The 13,250-nt window shown below is 45.2% G+C and overlaps 1 protein-coding gene across 2 annotated transcripts in view; it reads right to left on the reverse strand.

The window, feature by feature from the left end:
- The window catches only part of ESYT2 (extended synaptotagmin 2), a 74,476-nt gene that overhangs the window by 32,794 nt on the left and 28,432 nt on the right, over positions 1-13,250 (reverse strand). For both annotated transcript variants that reach the window (XM_060107670.1, XM_060107671.1), the window contains exons 4-6: positions 10,870-10,946; positions 6,821-6,893; positions 6,489-6,578 (exon numbers count right to left, since the gene is read on the reverse strand). In XM_060107670.1, the coding sequence (XP_059963653.1) occupies positions 6,489-6,578; positions 6,821-6,893; positions 10,870-10,946 (240 nt within the window). The remainder of the gene's footprint in view (positions 1-6,488; positions 6,579-6,820; positions 6,894-10,869; positions 10,947-13,250) is intronic.

Here is a 13,250-nt window from a genome sequence, read left to right on the forward strand (position 1 = left end):
CTGTCCTATACCTTGTTTTTCACTTTGTAAAACATCAAGGCCGTTGTCCCTTGTTGGTATAGATACCTTGCCTGTTGTTTTGTTCTTTTGATGTCATAATTTACTCCAGTAAAATCATAATTATTTATATACCCATCCTCCTATTGATGAGCACTTAGAATATTTACAATTTCTCTTTTATTGTAAGTAATGAATCAGTGAATATCTTTGTACACATGTGTTGTTGCATACACATGGAGACTAGCACTCAAAAAGTGGAAATTCTGGTCAAAGATACATGTTCATTTTGTATGTTGATAGATGCTACATAATTGCCCTAATATTGTACAAACTTACATTCCCGTCAACACTGTATAAAATGTCCTTTCTTTACACCCTATTAAAAACCGTACTTTACGCCTATATTAAAAGTCAGTCTACCCAGCGGTTAAGCAGTACTTTATCACTGTGTAAGTCTGCCTATTCCTGATAGTAGTGGGACATGTTCCATTCATTCATTCAACATCTGTATTTTATTGCTCATTTTTCTAGTGGGTATTTATCTTAGAATAATTCCTATATAGTTGGCTGAGATTCTATTAAACAGATATGGACAGGTAAAAAGTACTGATTGGAAACACTGCTTTTCCTGTCAAGATGGATACTGCACATAATGAAATTGCTTGTGCTTTATATTGTAGAAGATGCTAAGTGAAATTGCATGACCTCTACTACCCATATAGCTGGAGTGACAAAGCTGGGGAGTAGGTGGTTATAAATATGAACTGGAAGGGTCAAGATTCTTTCGGACAGAGCAAAACTCAAAAGCAACAACTTTAATAAAGTCCTGAAGCACTAACCTCCCTAGGACTCAGTATAGCACCCTGACTATGATCTCTAAAACACATTTTCCACTAAAAGGAACAGGGGATTTTGAAGAAATGGCTGATTCCAGGTCTGGGGCAAAAACTGTTAACATGAGCCTGGGGCATCCTGCTGAATCAGGAGTAAAGAAGCACTCAAAGGCCCTCCCAAAGGGCGGTCACCTGGAAGGGACTATAACTAGATTACAAACTCTCAGGTGACAGAGGGCCTACTCACAGGACCCTTGTCAAAATGATAAGATATACCTGAATGCTACCCAAATTCAGAGAAACAAAATGCCTGGGAGGCAGGAGCAGAATTCATGGGAGGACAGACTCAGGTGGGTTTGAAAAGAAGAGATCTGAATGCAAGAAAGAAGGCCCCAGGGGAAGGGCCTCCATGTTCAAGGCCCTGAAGGGGGAGCTGGCCTGTCCCTCAACACAGGGAGGCCAGGGGACAGAAGAGCCAAGCTGAGGGGGTGGGAGAGGAGCGTGAGTGACTGTGTGTGGGAGGACGAGAGTGAGTGTGTGAGCAGGTGGACAGGTGTGAGGGCAGGGGCACAGCGGGGAGCCACCGCGAGGGGCAGATCCAGGCAGCGCTTTGGGAAAGCAACTAAAATTAGTGCCCCCCCCAAGTCTGGATGACTGGGATCTCCTTTCGGGAAACTGAAGAACCAGTGAGACGTGCTTCCAAAGGACAGGAAATCAGCTCTTTGGGCTGCCAAGGAACAGTGAGTAAGGTGGGCACGTTGCAACTGGAACCCCACCAGTGCAGCATGTGTTCACGGGAACCTCAGCCAGCTGCCCTCTGCCCTCCGTGCCATCTGCGGGTTGCAGGAAAGTCGACAACAGCCACTGCTCATTTCAGCACTGACGACATGCCAGGCATCCTACACAGGAAGTCTGTTAAAAATGGACTGGTGGAGACTTCCCTGGTGGTCCAGTGGTTAAGAATCCGTCTTCCAATGCAGGAGACGCAGGTTCGATCCCTGGCCAGGGAACTAAGATCCCACATGCAGCAGAGCAACTAAGCCTGCACGCCACAACTACTGAGCATGCGCGCCACAACTAGAGAGACGTCTGCGCGGCACAAGGAGCCCGCGTGCCGCAACTAAGACCGGATGCAGCCAAAAAGAAAATAAATATTTAAAAACAAAACAAAACAGACTGATGGCTCCACCCTTCTCCAGAGTTTCTGCATTTTCTGATTTCGGCTGGTGGTAAAGGTCACGAATATTTTTCTTATGTCTTAAAGCTCCTAGGACTTCCAGATTTCACTTGGGATGTAGAAAACTGGGAAGAGCGTCACTCCTGGATGCATGGGGAGCTGAGGCGACAGGGCCGTCCCAGGGCAGGAGAGCCAGAGAAAACCCTGTGAAATCCACAGAAATAGGGCGGGCCCGGGAGAGCACAGCTGCTGCAGGAAGGGCAGAAGCCCTGCCTTCGAGAGGCGAGGGCCCACAGCCACTCAGAGGACAGGAACAGAATTCACCCTCTATGTCTTGACCAGAGATCCAGTATTGCTGGGGGCGGGTGCGACACTCTCTCCTGCACAAGACCCTCCAGAGACAGAGTCACGGGGAGGGGGCAGGGCCACTGAAAGAGCAGCACAACAACGGTGGTGGGGCAAGACGCTCCAAAATGATGAAAGATATCAAACCCCAGCTCCAAGAAATGCAGAGAACACCTGGCGGGATGAACAGCCGCCAACTCCCCAGTGGCTTAATGTGTGGCCTAAGACTGGGCCTCTGTCGTCCAGTGGGCTCCACGGACCTGCCAGCCCAGCCCAGCCTCGCCCCTCATGGCCGCCTCCCACACAGGGCTGCAGGAATCGGTTTCTGGGGGCCTCGTTCAAATGCTGCAACCTTCCTACTCCTGGTCGCGGGGTTAAGGGTCTGTATCTGATGCAGCTGGAACAGGGCAGGCAAGGACCAAGGGAAGACCAGGAGGCTCGCTCCTGGGGGCACCGGCAGCCAGTGTTTCTGGCCTGTGGCCTGAAGGACCAGAGGAGGCTGGTCTTAGGGCGAGAGAAGAACGAAGCTGAGGCAGACCAGGCACAAGAGACAGTGGCCACGGCGTCCACGTTCCACATTCCGCCCTGTTCCTGACTCCCAACCGCAGCCCCTGCATGGGTTTCGTGAGACATCGATACATGCTCGTTTTGTGTTCAAATAAAGCCTCCCCTCTCCCCCTTCCTTTGCTTAAGGTACCTCCATTGCTGGAGTCCTACTTAGTAGGATTCGATTTCTTTTCACAATCACTCTAAAAGAAAGATGTTATTTCCATTTTATAGGTGAAGAAACTCAATCTGTGGATCAAAGACTCAGCAGGCATGTCCTTTGCTAGCTGGGAGGAGCCCTTCAGGATAAACACGTTCCGAGTGAGCCCCAGACCATCTCCTGGAGAAGTTCTAGAAAGGACCTCCTGACTCAGTCCACTCTAATCCATACTCCTGAGACAAACCTAAAAATGACCTAAGGATTCTGAAACACTCTTAAGAGTGCATGCCAGAGGCAATCCCAACAACTGTCAAGTTAGCACGAGTGGGTGGCCACCACTTCCCTGGGACACGTCCAAGGGCAGAGAGTAGGTCGCCCTGGCTCGTACCAGAACCTTAACCCAAGCTTCTGTGCTTACCAGTGCTCGGCCTCTGCTGTCAGGACCCCACCAGAATGCTAACCCTACGTATAGGAAAATATTTAATTTCTGAAACATCTGAAGACTCACTATGTGCCAGGTGCTATACCAAGTGTTTTACATTTAATCGTCACCTCTAATCTTTTGAGGGAGGTATTAGTGTACTCCCCATGTTACCGATGGGGAGACTGAGGCTTACAGAAATTAAATACAGTTGGGCCACCGTACCTGAGGGTTCCAGTTCCGCCTCCTCAGATTCAACCAAACACGGATCAAAAGTATTAGGAAAGAAAAAATTCCAGAAGTTCCAAAAAGCAAAGCTTGAATCTGCTGCACTAGGGCAACTATTTACATTGGACTTTCAACTATTTACACAGAATTTACACTGTACTAGGTGTTATAAGTGATCTAGAGATGATTTAAAGGATATGAGAGGATGTGCATAGGTTATGTACAAATGCTATGCCATTTAATAAGGAACTTGAGCACCCACGGATTTCGGTCCGTGGGAGTCCTGGAACCAATCCCCTGTGGATACTGGGAGAAGATGGTAATTTGTTCAAAGCACGCAGTTCAAAGAAGAGAAAGAACCAGGAGCGGAAAGTGAGGTTGTGTGGGACTCACGTCTGTCACTTAACCTGAAATAAGAGGACAGTACATCCGCCCTGCCCCCACTGTGCTCAATGAGGTCAGCACTGCAGACACCTGTGGTTATTTTTTTAAAAACAAGTAGCACATTATCAGAACTAATCTAAACAAATCAACGAGCAAAAAAAACGTGCGAAAGTTTCATATTCTTCTGAAGGTTGCCATGCTTCTAAATCATCTGGATGGTCAAAACCCCAAATCTTTCTGTTTTTCACTGGGGTGAGGAAGGACTTGGCAGCCAGCAGGGAATTCTGCTCTTACATTTTCCAGATGAAAGCGACTGAAAAAGTCCCTTTTCTCTGAAGCCTGTGCTTGGTGACTGTAATTCACCATATAAGGATACAAGTGATCCTCAACCTTTCACAGCCTCATCCTGCTTTTCTGAGTACTAAAATTTCATTTGGAAATTAATATTATCATGTTTTTTTTTTATTTTTTATTTTTTGGCTGCACGGCTTGTGGGATCCTAGTTCCCTGACCAGGGACTGAACCTGGGCCCCCTGAAGTGGAAGCATGGAGTCCGAACCACTGGACCACCAGGGAAGTCCCTACAATGTTATTTTTAAACTAAGTATACCTAAGAAAGATCCGATGAAGAATACTACAAAGTTTTGAGGAAGATTTAAAGATTTGGATTTTGTTACATTCTGAGCTGAATAAAAAACTTTCTTTAAATTGTTAAAAATTCCCTGCAAACTAAAAATACTTATCAACTTGCTAAGGATTAGTTTTTTATATTCATTAATGAAGGAATTTTCTTAAACATACTGTCTTTTCAACAACTTGTATGTGGGAAAAAAAAAACCCATGAAATTTGAATCTTTTACAGATTTCTTCATTTCTCAAAATTTTAATAAATTAAAATTTAACACAGATGTTCCTTAATAGCTTTTGAATTTTACCATGTTTTGTGTCGTTAAGATACGTTCAAAATAAGCCAATTATTTACGCAACAAAAAGCAAATGAGAATAATAATTTTAGTGGTAACAAAAAGTGATGACACTTACTTCTTATGTTTTTACACAGAAAAGCACCACTTGTTTGGTCTAGATAAACTTGTATTTTAAAAACCAGCAACAATAATTTGTATTAAGTTATTTGAACCAAATTATTCAAATGAATACCCCCATTTTACACTACACATGATGTTAATGACACCTCCAGAAAGGACTCATCGCAGGTTACAAAAATGGCACACTGTGAAGAGGTATCTGAGAAACAGATCCATTCATTCATCAGACATTTACTGAACTGTATGGAGACAGATATGGCTGTGGCTTCCAAAGATTAAGAAGTGTGCTGCGAGGCACAGGGACAAGGAGGGAACCTGGCTGCCCGTGTCGTGGGAAGGGAAGCATTCTGGGAGAGGAGGGAGAGAGGAGGAGGGAGGTGGCAGGGATGATGGGGGAGGGGGTGGGGGTGGTACCACCACTGCACTGGACAGATGACCGTCTGCGAGTGAGAGTCGGCCCCTGGTGGGTCAGTCTGCCGGGCAAGACCCCTAGCGGTGAAGTCCACTGAGGACAGGGCCGAGGCAGGGAGCCAGAGGCTGCAGAAGCCCAGATGAGGAGCCTTGTAGGAACGGAGCCACCCAGCTGAGGATGGACAGTCTCAGTGAGGGGAGGGGCCTCGGCGAGGAGAAAGGGTCTCAGTGAGGGAGAGTCTAGGTAGGTGACATGTTTGTTGTCTTACTTTTGTGGCTAATAATGAGTAATAAGTATTGACAACTTACAACCAAAAATGGAATGTGAAATAATAATATCATGGCTTATCCAAGTGTTAAAATATAATTTAGTCAAAATTAATCTTTGTGACTCTTAAAAACACAGCATACTGTGTGCTACATTCAACACACCCGAGAGGCAGGGAATGGCGGGGTGGGGGATGGCTGCAGGGAGACTTAGGGTGAGTATGAGGATAGCAACTCTGCCAGACCAGGGCAGGTCCAGGTGCAGATCCCAGACTTACTGGTTTTGTGACTTGGACAAATCAGACTCTCAGGTCCTGGTCAGCAAAAGTATTTAGTGTTAGTATTTAACTACAGAGCTATGAGGATTGAATGAGTAAATATATACCATACTCAGTGACAGGCGCTGAATGTTAGTTACAACCCATACTTTCTAAGGTCTGCTTTCAAATTTTCTGCAGCAAACATATTATTTTTATAATGAGGAAAAAAGTTGTCTATCGAGAGATGTGAAGCCCTCTGTTAAGGCACAAAGAGATGAAAGCACGCAGGATTCATGCACCAAAGGGAATAAAGTGAGTTAAGCTCTTTTTCTCCACTCTGTCTGTTCTTCGATAGGTACACATTCTTGTCAGTGAATGGGGAGAAAAGAATGAAATAAACGTTGACTTACTGGCTTCCTAAGGAAGAAGATAGACAAAGCTCCCACTAAGGGCATGTCTCCAATCAGTGGTTCCAGGATCACCCGCATTGTACCATGAATCTAAATTCAAATGGAAAACCGAAACTTTAACAGAAAACAATTCCACAGGCCATTACAGACACAAGAAGGAGGATGCAGGATCCTCTCAGTGATTCCTGAGCATCTGACTTCAGGTTTCTCTCAAGTATAACCTATAAACAAAAACTTAACATCAAAGAAATTCTGTTAATAAAAACTTCATGATTTTCTTTCTGAATAGATCACAGAGAATTTAAGACTAAGAAACTTAAAAAAAACCTTACCTGTATACTTTGCACACCAGCTCTACAAAAATATCGCTTGATCTCCAAATCAATCTCACAGTTTCCTACAAAACTAGCAAAGAAAAAGTTCTGTATTACATTCTCTTAATCACCACAGACCTGCAAGATATATAATCTGAATACAATGATAGTAAAGCAACCAGAACTAGACTGTAGGCAAAGCTGTAACCTGCAGCCTGGCCATGCCAGAGTGTTCTAGTGCCTACATTGGAGCGGTCACTGACACCAGTCAGTACCACCGCATGGGTGGCGAGGCAGGCAGCCTGGCCAGAGGCCTTGGTATAAATGTCACTTCTCAAAGTGTGGCTTCTGGAGCAGTCTCTTGATGGAGCGTAGTTTTCATTTGTTTTATAAACAACTATGCTTGTTTAAAACATAAAAAATGCTGAGATTATGTTTCACCACAAATAAATGCTGTGCCCAAGCTCCCCGTACTGAGGAAACTAGCAGTGCTCAGGGCCCTCTGATGTCAAAGGTTAAAGACATAACACCCATCCGAGGTATCAATTTTACTCAACAATTAAGTCTTTTTGATCATTAATGTGAAACAAACATGAATACAGCCTGATGCTGAATGTAAGGCTTGCACCCATCTTTACTGTGAACATGGCACGACCACTACGTTTTGCATGGGATCCATATGATCTGACTCCCACCCTTGACTCTTGGAAGCAGGACTTCCCACTCCTGCGTGGGAGCGTCGGGGGGCAATTTGATAACCATGAGAGAGACTAAGCACATGAGCAAAATAGTGACAAAAGGCGTCTGGGATGAAAGTCTTCCAATATTCACAGTCCTGATGTAAAAGTCAATACCTGTAGGTTCTTTTGGTGAAGGGAGGACGTACGGTCAAGCACACATTTTGGCAGAAAGTTGCTGCTAGCCACGAGGGGCAGACATCTGAGTTAATGATAGCAGTGCTTTTCTAGCTATGAGAAGATGCAAGAAATTGGGCTCATAACATCGTCTCCCGAATATATCTATCTGAAGACCTGTTCTGCCAGTTTTCCCAGAGCACAGAGGGCCTCATTCCTGATCCCTGCCCTGAACTCCTTTCAGGGTGTGTGGAAGGTCAGCAACTGCAGTGGCTGGTGGCCTCACCCTTGTAGAGGCAGATGGTGAACGACAGGTTTTCGCCCACACACACCAAGACTTGATCATTTATTTCCTCATAGCTCTCAATTACTCCTTCCCCAACTCCACGGCCAGTAACCTAGTTACGGTCCTTATCTGGAACACAGGAAAAAGCAGAATGCAGACTTTTTAGAGACATAAATATCTGAGCTGCATAACTTGCGTATGCCGTCATGTCTGCTGAAACCACAAAAGCCAGGCTGCATCTTCAAAATGGTGTCCGGTAGCAGATTCATTCCGATGCTTATTTAATGAATGTGTATGAAGTGCTCCCTCGGTGCTGGAACAAGAGAACAAGGCTCCCACGCTCCTGAAGCCCATCCTCAGCCTAGTGGACAGCCCTTCCGGGGTGCGGCTGACCCGAAGACACACGCGGGGCTTCCTCTTCTACTGCACTGACGGCACCAACGTTTGCAGTAGTTCCAAATATGTTAAAGACGCAGAGTTTTCCGTATTACATCATCACAACATTCTATGCTCCCTTCTAGAATAAAGGTAATTGGTACTGACTGTTCATTTACTATATTAATACACTTTAGAAACTCAAAGATGACATGATAAAATAAAATGATCCTTAGCCAAAACAACAAACCAAACCCTGCGGAGCCGTGTGTCAGTCAGCAGCAGCTCAGCAGTGGCCTGCACACAGCTGGGCCGGGGCCTCAGGGAAAGCCAGAATCTTGGCAGTCAATAAGACACCAAAAAAGAAAAAGAAAAAAAGGCTCATGAACAGTGAAGACAAGAGCCAGAGAAAACCTCTCTACCATGCAGGCAAGGCACCTGGCAGATCCCTAAGTAATTTTTTCCCCAATTATTCTTTACTGTGGTAAAATACACATAAAATTACCATCTCAACCATTTTTAAGTGCACGGCTCAGTGGCATTAAGCACATTCAGATTATTGTGCAACCTTCACCACCATCATCGCTTCCAGACTCTCTGCATCTTGCAAAACTGAAATTCTATACCCATTACACAACTTCTGACCCCGCCTCCCCCAGCCCCCTGCAGCCTTCATCCTACTTTCTGTCTCTGTGAATCTGACTCCTCTGGGGGCCTCACATGAGTGGAATCAGACAGGATTTGTCTTTTCGTGACTATCCTATTTCATTTAGCATAATGTCCTCAAGGTTCATCCCTGTTGTAGCAGGATGGACACTACACACTGCAGGATTTCCTTCTTTATAAAGGCTGAATGATACTCCACTGTATGTACATAACACACCTTGCTTACCCATTCAACAGTCAATGAACACCTGGGTTGCTTCCATGTTTTAGCTATTGGGAATATAGCTGCTATGAACACAAGTGCACAAATACCTCTTTGAGACCGTGTTTTCAATTCTTTTGGGGATGTACCCAGAAATGGAAGTGCTGGGTCATACAGTAATTGTTTAATTTTTTGAGGAACAACTATTCTGTTTCCATAGCAACTGTACCTTTTACATTCTCGTCATCAGTGCACAGGGGTTCCAATTCCTGCACTTCCGCATTAATCTGTTTTCTGATAGGTGCCATCCTGATGGGTGTGAGGCGGTTTCTCACTGCAGTCTGGTTTTGCTTCTCCCTGTTTAACAGTGATGTTGAGCACCCTTTCACAGGACACAAGTGCCTGTGTCCACTTGTGTATCTTCTTTGGAGAAATGTCCATTCAAGTCCTTTGTTCATTTCTGAATCAGGTTATTTGTTTTTTTGTTGCTGTTGAGTTGTAGGAGTTCCTTATACATTCTGGATCTCAATCCCTTATCAGATATATGATTATATGGATTACACTGCTTCTACAGATTGCTTTTAGTGTTGACTTTTAACAATATTAAGTCTTCCAAACCACTAACATGGGATGTATCTCTATGTATTTATGTCTTCTTTAATTTCTTACAGCAATGTTCTGTAGTTTTCATTGTACAAGTCTTCCACCTACCTCCTTGGTTAAGTTAATTTCTACGTATTTTATTCTTTCTGTTTCTATTGTAAATGAAATTGTTTTCTTAATTTCCTTTTTGGATTGCTTGTTGTTAGGGTATAGAATGCAACAGATTTTTTTTTGCATTGATTTTGTATCCTTCTACTTTGCTAAATTAATTTACTAGTTCTAAAAGCTTTTTTTTCTGGAATCTTTCAGGTTTTCTACATAGATCATATTACCTGTGTACAAAAATAATTTTACTCTCTCCTTTCCAACTTGTATGCCATTCACTTCGTTTTCTTCATACCTAATTGCTCTAAAAGAACTTCCAGTACCATGTTGAACAGTAGTGGTGAAAGCGGGCATCCCTGTCTTGTTCCTGATCTCAGAGGAAAAGGTGTGTCTTTCACCACTGAGCATGCCGCTTGCTGGGAATATATGCCTTTTATTATGCTGGAGTAGTTTCTGTCTGTTTCATTTTTAAGTGTTTTATCATGAAAGTGTGTTGAATTTCACCAAATGCTTTTTCTGCATCAACTGAGATAATCATGCAGGGTTTTTTTTCCCCCTTCATTCTGTTAATGTGGGGCATTACACTGATCACTTTTCTTATGTTGAACCATCCTTGCATCCCAGGAATAAATCCCACTTGGTCACGGTATATAATCCTTTTCCTGTGTTGCTGAATTCAGTTTGCTAGCACTTTCTTGAGGATTGTGGCATCGGTGTTCACAAGGGATATGGGTCTGTCGTTTTCTTTTCTTGTAGTGCCTTTACTTTCTTTTATTTAACATGTTTTATGAATGATAGCAATTATCTAGGCTGCCAGGAACTAAAACCAGAAAGTAAATAAATTTAGGTCTTCAACAAGAAGTTAGTCCAATTCCATCAAACAGCAGGTAAGAAATGTGCTCATTATATCCTCCACCTTATGGGTACAGCTAAGTGACATCACACATCATTAATTATGACATAAATACAAACTTACCTAATCTGAAGGTCCAAAATAATTTGCCTTTTGTCCACATTTTCAGTATACACCTTAACACCATTGATCCTGAGGGGCTGAAACAAGAACTGGCTTACTTAAAACGTAGGAAGGGTGAAAGAAAAACCAAGCCCTGTGACATAGCAGAGCTGAGACAACGAGCTTCAGCATCAGGCCACAGGAGTGAAAACTCTGCTTCACAATGTACTCGCTGTTCCACCTCTAGCAAGTTGTGAAACCTCTGTCCCTCAGCACCCTCATCTGTGAAACACGGTCAGGAGGGCAGCTCCACATGGGCGATAGCGAGGCTACAGGACACAGGACCATGCGGGTCGAGGAGCACGGCCTGGCACAGCAGGTGCTCAGGGGCCACAGACGCAGCTCTGCTAGGACCCTGCTTCGCTCCTTCCCAGGAGCTTTGGGCCCTTGTCTCTTCCAGATGACTTTGACCCTTGCCCTCTACTCCATCCTTACTAATTGTTTAAAATATAACTTCCTTTCATTTTTTCTTTATGTCATAATTTTCCATTTCTTAAGATTTTAATACAAATGGGGCTTTTGAGTGAATCAAAAATACTAGCTATATTTTCAACACCGAATACATGCTACAAGGTCACAATCAAATGACTCTGTAAAAAGAAAAGGCAGACCTACAATAAATGCTGTATTTCAACATCATTTCAAAACCTTCTTCCCGTTAATTGATTTGAGACCCCTCCTAAGAAAGTTTTCAACATGACATTTGAGCATTAAAAACTCAAGCTGAAGAACTACCGGACCTCTGGAGTCTTACTGCTCACTGTGACAGTGTGGGTGTCCTGAAACCTTATTCCTCAACCAGCTGCAGGAGGAACTCTAAGTCTGCACTTCCTACCGTCCCAGGTCCCGGGCTTTTCTGCTCGGGCTCTCCTGCCCCTTCAATCAACCAGCCTGGGCCCTGTGTGCCCAAAAGAGGTCCCTGCAGCCACGGCGATGCCGACTGAACCCGCACCACTCTCTGCATTCCTGCCGTCTCCTCCGATGATGATCTTACATAGCATCAAACTGAAGCGCATGTGAAACAGGAATGTAATTCTTCCTGAGACAAACCCAGCTGGAATCTGCGCAAGCATGAGCTTACCTGACTCTGGGAGACACAAACGCCAGCCAGAGGGAGACAGTGACTGCAGGGCCGGAGGAGGAGGGGCAGGCAGGGGAAGGACGCGCCTCCCAGACCTTACACGGCTCTCGAGGCCTAAGCCAGTCACCATCCGCCCTTCACAGTCACGTGCATTCTAGCTTGTAGCTGTGTCTTCCCACCTGTCGTGATCGTTTGAGGTGACTGAGGTAAAGTGAAAATTAAAGGTAGTGACCCATGGTGGTCCTGTGCTGGCCCGGTGTGCTCAAACAAAAGGATGCCCACACCCCGACTTGCAGCGTGTTGCAGACCTCACAGCCAAGCAGGCAAACGGCCTGCACGACACAGCTCGGCAGGACACACACGCCTGAGGCACCGTGGAAGGGAATGAGCATTCTCTGCCCACAGAAAATGGGCCTTGATGGGGAAGGGTGACTGACAGCCTGGGGAGTGTGGGATGGGAACGAGTCTGGGGGCAGTGACATGGATGGGGGTCAGATGGTCCTCAGCCACATCCACTAACACCCCGACAGGCTGAAGCACAGACATCGGGACACAGTGCGTGGTGAGAGTGGGTTGTCGGGCTCTGCCCTGGGGTGTGAGTTTAAAAGTACTACTGAACTCCACGTTTTTATTAGGCAAAAAAAAACAATGTTACCTTGAAACTAATGCTATGTTATGTGTCAATTACACCTCAACAGACAAAATATTACCTTCAACTGTTGCTAATTATTGTAAACACTGACTTAAAAACATAAAAAAGGAAACTTGCCCTTAATGGTGGTCATGAGGCTTCCTAGCAGTGTTGGAATTAGTGACTTGCTTTTGTATATAACGTAATTCCAACAACAAAGCCTGCCCTTCCCTTCCCCCGTGCCACTACCGCCACACCGCAAGCCCAGCACTGGAGCCCGAGCTGCTGCTGTGAACGCTGAGGTGGAGCGGGCGCCTCCAGCTGGCGTCGGTCTCATCATCCTTAGTGAGTTTACACATCAAACTCCCTTTCCAGCAGGACAGCTGGTAGAAAGCTGTACACAGGTAATTCTTTTTTTTTTTTTTTTTTTTTTTTTGCTGTATGCGGGCCTCTCACTGCTGTAGCCATTCCCGTTGCGGAGCACAGGCTCCGGATGCACAGGCCCAGCGGCCATGGCTCACAGGCCCAGCCGCTCCGCAGCATATGGGATCCTCCCAGACCGGGGCACGAACCCGTATCCCCTGCATCGGCAGGCGGACTCTCAACCACTGCGCCACCAGGGAGGCCCTG

Source organism: Mesoplodon densirostris, chromosome 9, assembly GCF_025265405.1.
Source record: "Mesoplodon densirostris isolate mMesDen1 chromosome 9, mMesDen1 primary haplotype, whole genome shotgun sequence".
Taxonomy (NCBI): domain Eukaryota; kingdom Metazoa; phylum Chordata; class Mammalia; order Artiodactyla; family Ziphiidae; genus Mesoplodon; species Mesoplodon densirostris.